The 16,942-nt window shown below is 39.9% G+C and overlaps 2 protein-coding genes and 1 long non-coding RNA gene across 13 annotated transcripts in view; 2 read left to right on the top strand and 1 right to left on the bottom strand.

Moving 5' to 3' along the window:
* LOC124990361 (protein HIRA) overlaps positions 1–8,910 on the top strand; it is a 98,774-nt gene extending 89,864 nt beyond the window's left edge. For 2 of the 8 annotated variants that reach the window (XM_047560331.1, XM_047560332.1), the window contains exon 25: positions 7,903–8,895. In XM_047560331.1, coding sequence (XP_047416287.1) covers positions 7,903–8,342 — 440 coding nt within the window. In that variant the 3' untranslated portion in view covers positions 8,343–8,895. Of the gene's footprint in view, positions 1–7,068; positions 7,234–7,902 lie in introns of those variants that run through there. The other 6 variants (XM_047560336.1, XM_047560330.1, XM_047560329.1 and 3 more) reach the window with 6 other exon arrangements.
* Positions 8,911–11,229: 2,319 nt separating this feature from the next.
* LOC124990303 (uncharacterized) lies at positions 11,230–15,077 on the bottom strand. The gene is made up of 2 exons (XR_007109736.1): positions 14,499–15,077; positions 11,230–11,629 (listed from the first exon to the last, which is right to left on the bottom strand). It is a non-coding gene; the product is annotated as an uncharacterized LOC124990303 (long non-coding RNA).
* Positions 14,563–16,942, top strand: part of Cltcl1 (clathrin heavy chain like 1) — a 143,633-nt gene continuing 141,253 nt past the window's right edge. For 2 of the 4 annotated variants that reach the window (XM_047560149.1, XM_047560148.1), the window contains exon 1: positions 14,564–14,834. In XM_047560149.1, the coding sequence (XP_047416105.1) occupies positions 14,793–14,834 (42 nt within the window). In that variant the 5' untranslated portion in view covers positions 14,564–14,792. Of the gene's footprint in view, positions 14,835–14,924; positions 15,116–16,942 lie in introns of all 4 variants that reach the window. The other 2 variants (XM_047560151.1, XM_047560150.1) reach the window with 2 other exon arrangements.

Raw genomic sequence — 16,942 nt, 5'->3', positions numbered from 1 at the left:
TATCATCTAGATTTTGGGGGTAGACACCACCACCGACCGCTCTCTTGAGTTTCTTTGTAAACACTTTTTTTTTTTTGGTACTAGGGATTTAACATAGAGGCCCTTTACCAGTGAGCCACATCTCCATCTGTTTATTTTGAGACAGGGTCTAACTAAGTTGCTTAGGATCTTATTTAGTTGCTGAGGCTGACCTTGAACTTGGGGTCCTCCTGTCTTAGCCTCCCCAATCACTGGGATTATGAGCATGCACTAATGCACCCAGCTCTTTGTGAACACTTTTAGGGTGAGAATTGGTCCTCCAAGTGGAATTGAGATAACTGAGAAAATGGAGCTTTGGATGGAAAATGAACTTCTAACCAGCAGTGCTGACTCAGCAGCTCTGAGGGTTTCTTAGGAGAATATCATTTCATGTTTAAGAGTTCCTTATATTTCTTTTTCTTTGAACTAGCTATTGAAGTACTTTATTATCCTTCTTTTTTCTTACTGATTTGTAGGAATTCTTATATAAATTGTTATAATTCTATGTACTCTTTGTGATTGGATCTGCCATTGTCCCTCAAATCCTCCAAAAATCCAGGCTTCTTTCATATTCTGGTTCAGTGTGCACCAGAGGAACACAGGAAACAGGAAGTTGGAGCACTTAGATGCTTGGGCTTTGTGATAATCATTTTTGCAATCTAGGAATAAATCTTAACTTGGATCATGGTATATAGTTCTTCTGATATAATATTGAATTCTATTTGCTAATTTTTTGTTAAGAATTTTTTCATCAGTGTTCACAAGGGACATTGGTGCATAGTTTTTTTGGTAGTGTCAGAGTTATCCTGGCCTCATAAAATGAATTAGGAAGTATTCTGACCTCCCAAAGTTTCCAGAAGATTATGTGGAAAATGAATGTTAGTTCATTAAATGTTTTATAGAATACACTAGAGGAGCCATCTGGTCCTAAGCTTTTCTTAGTGGGGAGGTTTTGATTACTGATTCAGTTTACTTGCTAATTAGAAGTCATTTCAGATTTATTTCTTCATGATTCAGTCTTGGTACGTAGTGTGTACCAGTTCACACTAGCTTATCCAGTTGCTGGCATACAATTATTAATATTATTCTCTTGGGGCTGAGGATTTAGCTCAGTGCTGGAGCACTTGCCTAGCAAGCATGAGGCCCTGGGTTTGATCCCCAGCACCATACATACAAAATACTGGAGTTCTCACACATGTACCTTTTGTTTCTGTTTTTGTTTTTTTATACTGGGGATTGAACCTAATGGACCACTCAGCTAAGCATGTGCATCCCCGACCCAGTCTATTTTATTTTTGAGTCGTTGGTTATAATGTCCTCTCTTTCCTTTCTGATTTTCATTATTTGAGCATTTGCTCTCTCCCTTCACCCTACCCCACCTCACGCCACTCACCGTTCATCTAGCTGAAGTTTGTCATTTTTTGATCTTTTCAGAGAACCAACTCCTGGTTTTATTATCTCATTATTTTGTGTCTCTCCTCTAATCTTTATTGTTTTCTTCTTTTACTAACTTTTCCGGGGGATGGTATAAGTGGTGCTAAGAATTGAACTCAGACACACATTACCACTGAGCCACATTGCCAGCTCCTTTTTATTTTTTATTTTGAAACAGTCTTACCAAGTTACCCAGGACCTCAAACTTAAGATTCTCCTGCCTCCGCCTCTGAATTGCTGGGATTATAGATGTGCATTTTTGTTGCCCAGCTCTAACTTTGAGTTTAGTTTGTTATCTTTCTGTTTCCTTCATGTGTAAAGTTAGGTTGTTGATATCTTTCTTTTATAATGTAAGCATTTACAGTTATGAACTTCCCTTAGCACTACCACATCCCATAGGTTTTGATATATTGTGTTCTCATTTTCATTTGTCCCAATACATTTTTGTTTTCCCTTATGATTTCTTCTTTGTATTATTAATTATTTCCCATGGTGTTTTGTTTTGTTTTGTTTTCAGTCCTGGGGATTGAACCCAGGACCTCACACATGCTAGGCAAGTGCTGTACCACTAACTATATCTCCAACCCTAAAAGTGGTGTTTTATTAATTTCCACAAATTTGGAGATTTTTGAGAATTAGTCCTGTCGATTTCTAGTTTTCATTCCATTGTGATCAGAAAAGGTAGTTGGTGTAATTTCAATCTTTAAAAGTATTAAGACTTATTTTGTGATCTCACATACAATGTATCCTGGCAAATGTTCCTTGTGCATTTGAGAAACACAAGTATTCTGTTGTTTGGTGGAGCATTCTGTAATGCTTTAATCATTAGGTCCAATTGACTTTTTGTTGTTCAGGTCTTCTGTTTCTTTATTGATCATGTCTGGTTGTTTTCCCCATTACTATCTTTCGAGAGTAAGATATTGAAGTGCTATTATTGCAGTGCTTTCTCTCCAGTTCTGACAGTTTGCTTCATATATTTTGGAGTTCTAATGTTTGGTGCATTTAAATTTATAATTATTACATCCTCAATGAGTTGACATTTATATAATGTCCTTTGTCTTTTGTGATGTTTTCAGCATAATAGTTTTACAAGTCGGTTTTGTCTGGTATTAGTACAGGTTGACATTCCTAAACCACAAATTCAAAATGTGAAATATTTCTGAATTAGAAACTTTTTGAGTGCCACCATGTCACCAGAAGTAGAAAATTCCACACCTGACCTTATGTGACAGTTCACAGTCAAAACACAGACACACTAAAAATATTTATATAAAATTATCTTCAGCCAATATGTGTAAGGTAAAACATAAATAAATTTTGTGTTCAGTTTGGGTTGAAACCCCAAGATTCTTCTTGTATATATATATATTCCAAAATTTGAAATATTTCCAGTCCCACACATTTTGGATAAGGGATTCTCAATGTGTCCAGCTATTTCTGTTCTTTTTTGGTTGCCATTTGCATAGAGTGTTTTTTCCCCCTATCCTTTTGATTTTTTGATTGAAAGATTAATCTATTTACACAAAGTAATTACTGATAGGTAAAGACTTAGAATGGTCATTTTTAAATTTTTCTGTATTTTTATGGGTTTTTTGTTTGTTTCATTTTTTTTTAAACATGGATCTCACTGTGTTGCTAAGGCTGGCCTCAAATTCCTGAGCTCAAGTGATCTTCCTGTCTCAGCCTTCAGAGTATGTGGGACTACAGGTGTGCACCACCACGCCTGGCTATATCTTTTTTTGTCCCTCATTTCCTCCTTTACTGTCTTCCTTTGTATTTAATTGATTTTTTTTTTTTTTTTTTTTTTTTTTAGTGACATGTTTTGATTCCCTTCTCATGTCCTTTTGTGTATATTCTATAGATTTTTTTTTTCTTTGAGGTTACCATGGAGAGTACATGAAATATTCTAAAGTTATAACAGTCTATTTTATACTGATAACAACTTAATTTCAGTTGCATGCAAGATCTGTCTACTCCTTTATAGCTCCATCTTGCCCATTTTGGGTTATTGACATCATAAAATAAATCCTTATATATTTATAACAGATTTATAATTATTTATAATTATTTCTTTGTTTCTGTCTTTTTAAATCCTATAGGCAATACCAATCAAAAGTACAATAGTCTTCTTCTTTTGTTTTGTTTGTGGTATTGGGGATCAAACCCATGACCTCACACATGCTAGGCAAGTGCTTCACCACTGAACTGTATCTCCAGCCAATAATACAGGTTTTTACATTTGTCCATTTTTAACCTTTACTGGAGAAATTTATGTGTTACTAACATCCTTCTGTTTCAACTTAAAGGATTCTGTTTAGCACTTCTTATAGTGCTAGTCTAGTGGTAATGAACTCCTTCAGGTTTCAGTTATCTGGAAATGTCTTAATTTCTCCATCCTTTGAAGGGAAGTTTTGCTTGATAGTATTCTTGGTTGACAGGGTTTTTAAAATTTTAGTAATTTAGATATGCCATCCCTTTGACTACACTGATAATCTTATTGAATATCCTTTTTATATAAGTCATTTTTCTTTCTCTCTGTCTTCATCTTCCCAAAGTTTGATTATAATGTGAGTTTGATTATAGTGTGGGTTCCTTTGAGGTTTTCCTACTAAGGTTCATTAAGACTCTTATATTTTTAAATCTATGTCTTTCTTCAGATTTGAAAGGTTCTTGGCCATTATTTCTTCATATAAACTTTATGCTACTTTCTGTATTATCCATCTGAAATTCCTATAATATGTACATCATTCTACTTCTACTCTAGAATTTCTGTTTGGTTCTTTTTTATATTTTTGTTTCTCTGAATTGGTAGTCTCATTTGTTCATGTATGGTTTTTCTGATTTTGTTTAGTCATACATGTTCTCCTTGAGAATATTTTGGATTTTTATTTGGTATTGGGGATCGAACCCAGGGACACTTTACCACTGGGCCACATCCACTGTCCTTTTTATTTTTTATTTTGAGACAGACTCTTGCCAAGTTGCCAAAGTCTAGCTGAGTTGCTGAGTCTGGCCTCACACTTGTGCTCCTCTTTCCTCAGCCTCCCAAGTCCCTTGGGATTACAGGTGTGCACCACCACATCAGGCACTTATCTATTTATCTGTCTTTCAGTTGATTTATTTATTTACTTATTTATTGTTGACATGAGGGTCTCATTATATTGCCCAGGCTGGTCTGGAACTCCTGAACTCAAATAATCCTCTCAGCCTTCAGTGTTAGCATTACAGGTGTGCACCATTATGCCCAGCTCATAACCTATTTAATCTTATAAATGTCTACTTTAGTTGAATCACAGGAGTATTGGAGTATTTAGTGTTTTTATTACTATTATTTTGTAATATAAGTAATTTTTAATTTCGGTAAATTAAAATGAATTTTCTCATTGACCCACGAGTTTTACTCACTTGTATTTTAGTCAGAGAATATGAGCAGTAGGCAAATTTCCTATCTAAAGAATAGATGGTTAAGGGAGTAGGGTTGTGACTCAGTGGTAGAGTATCTGCTTTGCATGTACAAGGCCCAGGGTTTGATCCCCACCACTGCAAAAAAAAAAAAAGAAAAGAAAAGAGAGAGAGAGAGAGCAAAAAAAAAAAAAAAAGAGAGAGAGAGCGAGAGAGAGAGAGCAAAGAACAGATGATAAGCCAGGAGCAATGCTGCAGGCCTGTAATCCTAGCAACTTGGGAGTCTGAGGCAGGAGGATTGAAAGTTTGAGACCAGCCTCAGCAACTTAGTGAGATTCTGTGCCAAATGAAAAATAAAAAGGACTGTGGGATATAGCTTGGTGGTAAAGAGCCTCTGGTTTCAATCCCCAGTATGAAAAAAAATAGCAGGCTTTGCAAACACATAAAATCTGTCCTAAATACTGAACACTAATACATGTTGTAGCATGATATATGAACAAATGTGTCACTACATTTGGATAAAATTGTTTACCAAAATAGACAGTAGACTGAATTTGACCCATACTGAGCCATCATCTTCATGATTATCTGTTAAGATTTGTGTTTAGAGAAAATTTTTACATTCCCATTTGTGTGTAAAAATTGCATGTGTTCCATGAGGCTGAGGGTATAGCTTAGTGATAGAAAGGCACTGGGTTGGATCCCTAGCACAAAAAGAGAAAGAAAGAGTGAAGGAGGGGGATAATGAGGAAGAAAGGAGGGAGGGAAGGTGGGGATGTGTCCTCTAAAGTTCTTTGCTGGCTACGGTGGTGCATACCTGTAATCCCAGCAACTTAGGAGGCTGAAGCAGGAGGCTCCCAAGTTCAAAGCCAACCTCAGTAACTTAGCAAGAACCTATTTCAAGATAAAAAGGGCTGGGGATGTGACTCAGTTGTTAAGCACCCTGGGTTTAATCCCTGGTACCAATAAATAAATAAAGTCCTTAAAGTTGTGGGTGTGTCATTCTATAGGTCTCTTAGGTCGTATCTACTAAATGTTAGGTTAGTATTACCTTAACCTGCACAGTTTTACCCTTCTAACCAATCACTAATTGAGAGTATACTAAAATCTCCCCTGGAGGTTGGTTTTGTCCCTTTTTTGACTCTATTCCTAAAGGGTTTTTTGTTTGTTTGTTTGTTTGTTTGTTTGTTTGTTTGTTTCTGTCTTACAGTCCAATTTGGTAACTATAAAAAATGAGTGTTTTCTTTAGTTTTCATGACGTATTTTTTTTCTATTTTTAACTTTCAACTTCCTGCATCTGTTTATGCATGTGTGCGTTTTCCACCCCCTGCAGTGCTGGGGATTGAACCCAAGGCCTTATGCATGCCAGGCATGCCCCACAACTGACCTATATTTTTTGTTTGTTTTTTTTTAAGATCAATATAAATTTTATGAAAAGAGTTGATTACATTCTTTTCTATACCTCTTTTAGCAATCTTCTGGATTTAACCTCTTCCTACTTGGAAGTTTTCCTCTAAACCTTTTTGTGGGCAGATCCTACTCATGGCAATCTTTTTTTTTTTTTTTAAAAGTTATCAATGGATCTTTTAATTTATTTATTTATATGTGGTGCTGAGTATTGAACCCCGGGCCTCACACACGCCAGGCAAACCCTTTACAGTGCACTGAGCCACAACTCCAGCCCCTCATGGCAATCTTTTGAGGTCTATACTTGTTTTTGCTTTTGTCTATGTGTGATGCTGGAAATCAAACCTAGGGCCTCATACATAATAAGCATGCATTTTACCACTAATCTACATCCCAGCTCCAAGAATATTTTTATTATAGCCTCATATATCAGTAATAGTTTGGCTCAATTTAAATCTAGCTTAGATGATTTTTTTCTCATTTGTTTATAGTTCATAATATTACTTTATTATGAATCTTGGTGTCTCTTCTTTGTAGGTTATATGCTCTTTCCCTTTAGGAAATTTCAGAATTTTTCTGTCTTTGATGTCCTCAAATTATGTACATTTCATCTAATGTGTCAAGATGTTAGTTTTTCTATATCTTACTTAGCACTCTACAGAGCCTTTCAATCTAAGCCATTCCATTTTCCTTAATTATATGAAGTCTACTCATTTTTCCAGGTATTTCCTTTCTTTCCTATGAAACCCTATTATGTGGTTGTTGGACCTCTCTGCTGCCCTGTTTATCTTTACTTTTCCCATACAGTTTTTCCTCCCTGTTGGAGCCTGGGCTTCTGCATCTGACCTGACTTGTTCTTCAGCATCACCTACTCTCCTGCTTATCCTATCAACAACTGTGTTGCTAAACTTAATAAATACACTTGTTTTTTTCCCATCATTTCTAGTCTTATTATAGGTTTGTCTATCACACTTATTTTAAAATCTTGAACCTTCTCTTCCAGTGATAATGTTATCTGACTGGCTATTTTCCCTTTGAAGTAGCTGTCCTTCTCAAGGTCTACTCTTTGACCTGAGCAACAGAGAGCCCACCTAGCAGCACATATTGCATACTGGTACCAGTATGCCTTGGCTAGGGGAAGCATTGACAAGAGCAAGAGCAGAGATTCTCAGTAATAATAACGAAACCAGATACTGCCCCCCCCACCCCCGCCAGGGCCTCTGCTCCTCAGGCTTGAGCTCCAGTGCCCAGGAAGCATTAGCATGAGAAGCAGACTCTCCTGAATACCCACCCTCCTCAGCCTCAGCCCTCATGTGCCATCTCCACCCTGTCCTAGAAGGTCAAGTGCCTATGGCCACTGCCCCATCAATTAAAATGTCAACAGAGCCTGTCCCAGCCTTATCCTCCTTTATCCCTGTACTGTGGTATTTCCCTTCACTGGTCACTCTGCCTCACACATGTGCCTACCCCAGTCCAGCCTTTCAACTCTCCCAGGGTTCATTGTATGCAGAGGAATCATTATTTTCCCTTTATGGTTTCTTCAGTGGGCAGACAAGGGTCTCTACCAGGCCAGGAAAATGTCCCATGATATCTGGGTCTCCTTCCTGACACTTTCACTCAGCTATCACTCTGTGTCTACAGGGTCTGCGGAAGAGGGAGTTGCTAAAAGAGCTATTGCCAGTCATTGGGCAAAACCTCCGCTTCCAGCGCCTCTTCACCGAGTGTCAGGAACAGCTCGACATCCTGAGGGACAAGTAGCCTGCCCCAACCTTCCCCAGAAGCAACAAGGGCAGGGCTACACTCTCACTGCTAATGATGCCCAGGGCTGCCTCTCACCTGGCCAGTACGCAGTAGAAGGAAACACTGGCAGGCAGTGTGCTGTCCTGCACCAGTACCAGCCCAGCTCCCTAGGTGGACGTGCCCTGTGTCCTGGGCCTATTCTTGCTTCAGAAGAGGGCAGCTCATTCCTCTCTCCAGGGTCCCCATGCAGAGCTGGGGCTGGGGTTCTGCCCTTCTGCCCTGGGGCCAGCAAGATGTTCCTGGGCCTGCCATCTCTAACAAGGCCCCACGGTGGACACTAGCCCCTGCTGCTGCAGGCACTGTGCTGCTTCAGCTATGACGAATGAGCCATTTGTGAGAGCAAGAATCTGCAAACATTAAGTGTTATGCAGTCAGCAGACTGACCTGAGACCTATGTAAAAGGAAAGCTGTTCCAACACATGGACTATTTTTGTACTAGAATTTGCTAACTTGTAATATGGAATTTTTCTTTTGGCCAATAATCAGGATTTCCCTATAAGTTACTTGGACATTGGTCACTTGTAGGAAATTTAAACTCTTAATTATGACAGCTACACTGAAAAATAATTGTACTGAAATTAACTTGTCTATCTTCATTTGGTTTAATTTTTAAATGTTTGTAAAAAGAGATGTTTTTTGGGGGATGGGGGCAAAGGGGAGGTGATTTCTTTTGTAAGTGTAAAATAAATGAACACACATTGGATACCAAACTATCGTGGTTTCCCCTTCCTTTTCCTTCTAATGTCCACTTTCCTTTCCCCAATGTGACTCTCTCTCCTAAGAAATGAGCAATGAGAAAACATCTGAGCCTGAAAGGATCCTTTGATTTCATCTGATCCCCACCCCCCATGCAGAAATTCATGTCTCAGTATGGAAGCCCCTTTTCTGGTGGTGTATCACCTAAAACTGGCCTGTGGCTAGAAAGTGCGCCACCTTGCACATGTCATCTTCCAAATGAGGCATCCTGATTCTTGGTACTATCCTAGCTGGGCCCCAGGTCCTAATCATGCTAGGTACCAAGAGCTGAAGCTGACTGCTTAGCCAATTTCATGAAACAATAAGTACAGAGCTGAATGAACTTCAGGAAAGCTGGAATTGCCTTAGAAAGTGGACAAGATGCTGATCCACAGGAGAGGAGTTAGAATTACGGAATCTTCAAACACAGGTAAGGCTGAGCATCCTTCTCCCCGACTCCTGAGTTTTGGATCTCATCATCAATATCTTGCCAGCTGTGTGTGATTCTGAGTCTGGGTAAGGAACCCTGGACTTGGAATCAAAAGGCCTGAATGACTCTGACCTTTGACATCTCTTTGCTGACTGCTTCCCTGCCGGGGGGCCATACCATTCCTTCTCTCACTCTGATATTAAATGGCTGGATGAAATCCAAGGACTTCTGCATGCTGGAAAAAGCCAGAACAGAATGTGGAGCTATCAAAAGGCAGGCTGCAAGTAGGAGCTTTTCTTTGAAGAAAATACTGCTATCAAGCAGCTTCCTTGACAACTATAGCAAGACAACATTTGAGAATTTTGTGTAGCCACAGGATGGTACACAGCCTTAGGATCAACAGGCCTGAGATCTAAACCAGCAAACACTTGGGCCTCATTTTTACAGCTATCAAACCAAGATGAGGGTTAGAAAGCCTGTATAATTATAAAGACAAATGGATCATGTAGACAAAGTTCTAGCACTTAGAAAATGTTCCCTTGAAGTAAACATTGACAATTGTGTTTTTACCACAACTCTTTGGAAAGGATGGAGAAAAACTGGTCAGGGATTTCCATCACCAATCAAGATGAACTAACAGATCAGACTTACCCTGCTGCCTGAAACAACCAATAAACAAATCAACATACATGAAATAATGACTTCAAGACATTGGATATCAAAAAAAGACAGATAGGGACCAGAGTGTAACTCAGGTAGTGCCCTTGCCTAGCACATATGAAGTCCTGAGTTTGATTCCCAGCACCACCAAAGAGAGAAAGAAAAATGAGAAACAAGGCAAACCCCACAATTGCCCCAGCTTATTACCTGGAGAGAGGGTTTCCAGGACACAACAAAGCAAAGTACAGCCCAGCAAACTGCTTGAGTTGAGGAAATGGAATTGAGAATACAAAGAGACCAAGGTAGCTAGAGTTCACAGGACAGAATACCAGAGAAGAGAGAGCTCCAAAGAGAGGCCCCCTTGAGTATTCAGCTGAGTACTGAACAGTGCAGGCACCTGAGGAAACTACCATGTGAAATAACTGCTGAGGCCAAGCAAAGAACAATTGGAAAAGAATAGTGAAAATTGTCTGTTCCTAGTAACCAGACTAGAAAAGCTCATAACTCACAGACTTGGAATAGAATACTCAGGAAGTCTTGTCTCAGTATTGGAGAATAAATGCACCTAAAAGAATCCAAGTATTCCATTACAACGCAGTTTAAAAAGATTTATAAGAACATGAAAATGTGCAACAACTAACAAAATGAAAACATGTCCATCATCCAAAGATAACAAGGCAAACAAAGAAGTCAGAAGATGATCCAAAAAGAGTAATTTCAATCCACACTGACCCAGAATTTACACCAGTGTTAGAACTGGCAGAAAAAGACATTTAAAGAGTTATTACAACACTACTCCTATGTTCAAAAAGTTAAGTAGAGATGTGGAAAAGCAAAGCAAAGTCACAAATTGAACTTCTAGACATGAACTAATACATTAACATGAAAAAATGCATGGAATAGTGTTAACACTTTAGATACTGCAGAAGAAAAGATTAGTGAACTTAAAGGCACAGAAATGTTCTGAAACAAAAATTACACAAGAAGAAAGAAAAACATCAAAAAACTTTGGGACAACTTCAAGTAACCCAATATACAGAGAATTGGAGTCATCAAAGGAGAAAGGGGTGACAAAAATTTTTTTTTCCTTCAGCATTTTCATCACCTCTAGAAGGAACCCATACAACTTTATCTGTCAAGCCCCATTCCCATCATCCCAATGCAACTAGCAATCAATTTCCTTCTCCATAGATCTGCCCATTCAGGATATTTCACATAAACAGAATCAGAATATATATATATGGTCTTCTGTGACTGGTTTCTTGCTGTTTTTCTCTTTTGTGTGGGTGTTTATGTATGTGTGTACTGGGGGATTGAACCCAGGAGTACTTTACCACTTGAGCTACATCACCAGTCCTTTTTATTTTTTATTTTGAGACATGGGCTTATTACTAAGTTGCTGGAGCTGGTCTCAAACTTGCCATCCTCCTGCCTTAGTCTCCCAAGTCACTGAGATTACAGGAGTGTACCACTACATTCAGTTGAGCATAATGTTTTCAGAGTTCATTCATGTAGCATGTGTCCTACTCCTTTTTATGGCCAAATAATATTTCATTGTAAGGAATACATTTTGCTTATCTAGTCACTTGCTGATAGACATCAGGATTGTTTCTCCCTTTGGACAATTATCCATGATGGTACTGTATAAATATTTCAGTGGACATAATTTCATTTTCTTGATTTCATATCCAGGAATGGTATTGCTGAGTGTGTCAGTCAGCTTTTTGTTGCCATGACGAATACCTGTGAAAAACAATTTAAAGGAGAAAAGATTTATTTTGGCTCATGGTTTCAGAAGTTTCAGACTGTGGTTGGCTGTCTCTATTGCTTTGGACCTGAGGTGAGGCAGAACATCATGGTGGAAGGGCACAGCAGAGCAAAGCTATCCACCTCATGACAACTTGGAAGTATAAAGGAAGCAAGGAAGTGGCCAGGGATAAGATAGCGCCTTCCAGAGCACACCAACAGTGACCTACTTCTTCCAACTAGGACCCACATCTGGTAGTTTCTACCATCTCCCATCTGCCATCAGTTTATGAATCTATAAATGTTTTAATCCACTGATGAGGTCTTAATGATCCTCTCACTTCCCAAAAGCTCCACTTCTAAACTGTGATGCACTGGGGACCAAGTCTTCAACACATGAGCCTTTGGGGAATATACCAGATCCAAACACTGTTGTAAGGCAGAATTATCATTCTGTCTTATAATGTGGCTCTAGTATTTTACAGTCATACCAGTGTGTATATCAATTGTTCCACATCTTTGCCAGTACTTATTATCATAATTGTTTTATTAAAGTCATCCCGGTGAGAATAAAGTGGTATCTTATTGTGGTTTTGATTTGCATTTCTGTAGTGACCAAATACATTGAATATATTTTCATGTGTTCATTGGCCAGTTGTATGTCTTATTTGCAGAAACATCTATTCAGATCCTTGGCCAACTTTTAAATTTAGTTGTCTTTTTATCATTGAATTCATAAGAATTTTTAAATACATCCTAGATAAAAGTTACTTATCAGATTTATGATTTGAAAATACTTTCTCCCATATTGTAGGCTGTCTTTCACATTCTTGATAGTATTCTATATAAAGCATAGATTTTTATTTTGATGAGGTTCAATTTATCTATTTTCTCTCTTATTCCTTATTCTTTCGGTCTTATATCTGAGAAACCATTGCCATATCCAAAATCATACAAACTTACCCCCATCTTTCTCTTTTTCTTCTCTGTCATTCCTTTCCCTTTCTTTCCCCTCCCCCCCCCAATCCTTCTCTTTTTCTTTTTTTTATGGTACTGGAATTGAACCTAGAGCCTCCTGTGTACTAGGTGAGCACTCTGACACTCAAATTACATCCCTAGCCTTCTTTATTTTTTAATTTTGAGATAGGGTCTAGTTGCCCATGCTGGCTTCAAGCATGTGATCCTGCTGCCTTAGCCTCCTGAGTCACTGGGATTACAGGCACCTGCCACTGTACCCAGCTATATATAATATCTATATAACAATTAATATGTTAATTTGTCTTGTTTATGAGTAAGGGTAGACATCTTTTCATGTTTAACAATTATGTTTCTTCTTAATTGTTCATATATTTTGCCCAATTTTTTATTTGGTTAGTTTTACTAAATTGTAGGAGATCACCATTTCTCTTGTAAAGATAATAAATCAGGACAAAGGATTTATATTTTGTTTTGGGGGATTGTTTCATTTCACTTTGTTTTTCAGGATTACCTGGCCAGTTACCCACCAGTGATGAGAATATTTTTTAAAATTTTTTTTTTGTTGTTGATGGACCTCTTTTATTGACTTATTTATATGTGGTGCTGAGAATTGAACCCAGGGCCTCACACATGCCAGGCAAGTGCTCCACCACTGAGCCACAACCCCAGCCCCAGTGGTGAGAATATTAACATCCTTTTCAGGTTGGAACATTTCATTCCTTGCCAACTACAGACACTTGGTGAGGTCCTGACTTATTAACTATCTTATCATTCTGCTTTACCACAATATTCTTAAAATTCTTTTAAGATATAAATTTTCAGTTTTGACCCTCCCCCGCCCCCCAAAAAAAAGAGTCCTGGCGAAGACGACTTAGGAAATGATACTGATTAATACTAAAAGATTTATGTAATATTTGGGGAAATGGGTACTTGGGGTCACAGGCTCTATTGCCAAAATAGATTTGGGAAATGTACTGCTACCCACAGCAAAAGTTAGCTCTCTTTTTAGGGGATGAGAACACAGGTTGAAAGGGCAACCTGCAGAGATCTTGACTAATATCAAAAAAGAGATTTTTAATTTCAAAGTGAAGGGTCCATTCTATCTTTAACAGATTTTAGGCTACTAGATCGTCAAAACTATTGCGGAAATAATTGTATTATTGACGGTGGACATTCATCTCTTAGTTTCCAGTGAACATGTGAAGTGGTACTGGGTTATTGATTACACCGCAGGAGTGCCTATGCTGAATGCCAAAGGCTTCTCTTCCTGACAAACATCTTTTAAGCAGCTTAGTCATCTGCATGCAATGTACATCTTCAAATGCTGCCCAGCCTTGAGAAAATAACTGACCGCTGGGCAAACCAGGTGTGGGGTCGGGTTTCCGACCTACTCCCTGCTACTTCTGTTGTGTGACCTCATGCAACCCGGTTGGTCCTCGCCCAACCTGGCCTTTGGTTGATCTCAGCATGGATATTCTGACACAGTGTCCTCTAGAAATCTGTCAGAGCCAGGAAAATGTTTCCTAAGGAGCGGTGGCTGAGCCTTGAAAAGGAACACATCTGTAACACACACGTATTTGCAAGACCCCTCTTGCCGTGTTTTAGTCACACCTGTGCCTGAATAGAAAGTGACTGTGAACTCAATAGCTTAGAGTTTGGGGTAGAATTAAACATCTCTGACCCCTCTATACACGAGGAAATCTCACTCTAGGCAAAGGCCGTGCAATAACTTCGTTTCTCTCTCCTGAATCCCTTCACTAAGAAGTTGCTGAGGGCTTCCCACACTCACTCCCCAGCCACCACACACCTATTCTGGAAACAGGGTAGTTTCGAACCAGGTACACCTTCTGCATTATTCCCTGGGGACTCTCCACCTGCCCGCACACACCTGTCTGGACACCGGTCCGGGATAGCTCTGAACCCAATCCACATTCCCGCGTACGCCTGTCGGTGATATCCTAGGCCAGCTAAGACGCGCTGGGCTTCCAGGGTACTGAAAGTAGGCTGCTCGCAGGACTACTTTTCCCAGACCCTCAGAGCGGGCGGAGGAATCCCGCGCAGGGCTCTCGCGCGGAGGGGCGCGGTAGTAAGCAACTCGTACAGTGCGCCTGCGCAGCTGTGGTCAGTGCCGCTGGTCTGTCTGCTCCAGGGAATCGTCTGCCGCCTCATCCCGGCGCCTATTATGGCTCAGATTCTCCCTATCCGCTTCCAGGAGCACTTCCAGGTGAGGCCGGACTCGGGCGCCGAACGCCTGGCGGACACCGGGGGGCGGGTCGCACGCCCAATTCTGTCAGCTGCTTCCCCTCGCCGACAGGCCCCCGGCACGGCCCCGCGCCCTCAACTGAGCTGAGCCGCTGACCGACAGCTGACCCGACCTGCGATCTCAGACCTCGAACCTCGGGTGGACATCTCCGGATCCCGGTCGCGGTGACCACACGTGCGGACCGGCCTTGGGCATTGTCGCCGAAGCCGGTTCCCCCACAGGGCAGCTAGACAGGGTCCTAGGTATTTGGGCCGCTGAGAGCTCTTAGGGTGGGAACTGGACATCTGCCGAGATGCCCCACTTTGGTCCTTGCGGAAAGCTTTCATGTGTACCATTCCAAACTTTATAACTGTAAAGTCCTGTTTCCCGTCGTCTATTTCTCCCCTTGTCTTGCTACTCTTGTACTAGAGTTACATTGTGGGTGTCCTTGTCCCCAGGGTGGCTTCCAGGGGGGAAATACTCAAAACCTGTCAACCAAGAGAAAAATTAGGCACGGAATGCTTTTTTGAATATAGCAACATTCCCAAAGTTTGGCATTTTAATGAGATCACAGTTTGTTCTCCTAATATATTTATGCTTGAGGAAAATAAGAACTGGGCACCAGTGTGTGAACAGAGCGGAGGGCAGTGCAGAGCACTTCACTCCCATGTCTCATGAGTCACCCCTGTGAAAGGGAAAGAGTTCTCACAGTTTGTAAGGGAGAAATTTCAACTAGAGGCTCTCATCTTGATTGGGTTGAAGTCAAATCATTAGAATCTCTTGTGTGTTATTTACTCTTTTGTAGATAAGAAAGACTCGAAGATGTTAAATAACTCACTTCATTTAGTAAGAAAGATTCAGACTCAAGTTTTGTTAACTACAAAGCTGTACATTGATAAATGTAGTTGATTCATCACACAAGTTGTATTTTCATAATACATAGTACTGTTGGCCCTACATCAAAATGGAAAAAGTCTTGGGAGTTTTATAATGACCAGTCCAATCCCCTTATTCTCCACATTGGAAACTTGATACCTAGAGTGTCTGCTGGGTTACTTGGTTAGTGATACACTGAGATTGTGTGGAGATGCAAGTGTCCTGAACATCCATCTCCTCTGTGGACTCCATTCTAACACTAAACTGACCCAGTGCCAGTAATGTGAGGTAGTAAAATTATTATTGCTGCTAATAATGATACAGGGTAATATAGTTGCAATTTACCAAACCATAACCTTTGCAACTCATACACCATGTTTTTTATATCTTGTTTAATCCTCTTACTAACTAAAGCTGTTAGTGATATCCTGTTTAAACCATAGATTACTGAGAGTAATTAACTCAGGTAAGATTAAACAGCTAGTAAGTGAAAAGAGCTTGGATTCTAAATGAGGTCTGTGACTCCAAAGCCTGTGCTTGACCACTATCTAAATATATTCTTTTCAAAACCCTTGGAAGAAACAAAGCATTTTAAATGTCCATCAGAGTTTATCATGTCTTGAAGGGGGATATGTTTCATTATCTGGAAAATGTTTGTGGCTTATGGCCTGCAGACCATATGAATGAAACTGCAGTTTGTGGTTACTAACTTTAAGTGGGTGTTTGAGGCTGTTCAGCATTCTGTTTCTCTGTTATCAGCACACTGCCTTCATCACAGACATTTAAAAATGCCCTGTCCCTTAAATTCCTGATCCTGCTGTTGTACCTTGCTGCTAGCAGATGACTTGGAGAAAGCAGAAGCCAAAAACTGGGATGTGCTCACTTCCATGCCTGCAAACTAACACCCCTTCCTGCCTTCTTGTTACCTCAGAAGGGGTGTCCTGGGTTTTATTTATGTTCTGGATCCTGTATCCTCCCCTTTAATAGGGACCTTTCTCAGTAACAGCTTCCCTTTCCAGGATTTTTGTCCATTCTCTTTCAGGGACTTCTTCCTTTTTGTGTTTAACAATGCTCATAAAAAGCAAACCTCTTCTCTCCCTTTTTCCCCTTGAAGCTACTCCCTCACAGCCAGACATTGTGAAAGAATCACCTTTCTCTCCATTATTTCTTCATGTACCTAAATAACATACAACCTGGTTTTTGTACCCTATCCC

Source organism: Sciurus carolinensis, chromosome 8 (genome assembly GCF_902686445.1).
Source record: "Sciurus carolinensis chromosome 8, mSciCar1.2, whole genome shotgun sequence".
Lineage (NCBI taxonomy): Eukaryota > Metazoa > Chordata > Mammalia > Rodentia > Sciuridae > Sciurus > Sciurus carolinensis.
The sequence above is the reverse complement of the archived record's forward strand: the minus strand, read 5'-3'. Positions and strand labels throughout refer to the sequence as shown.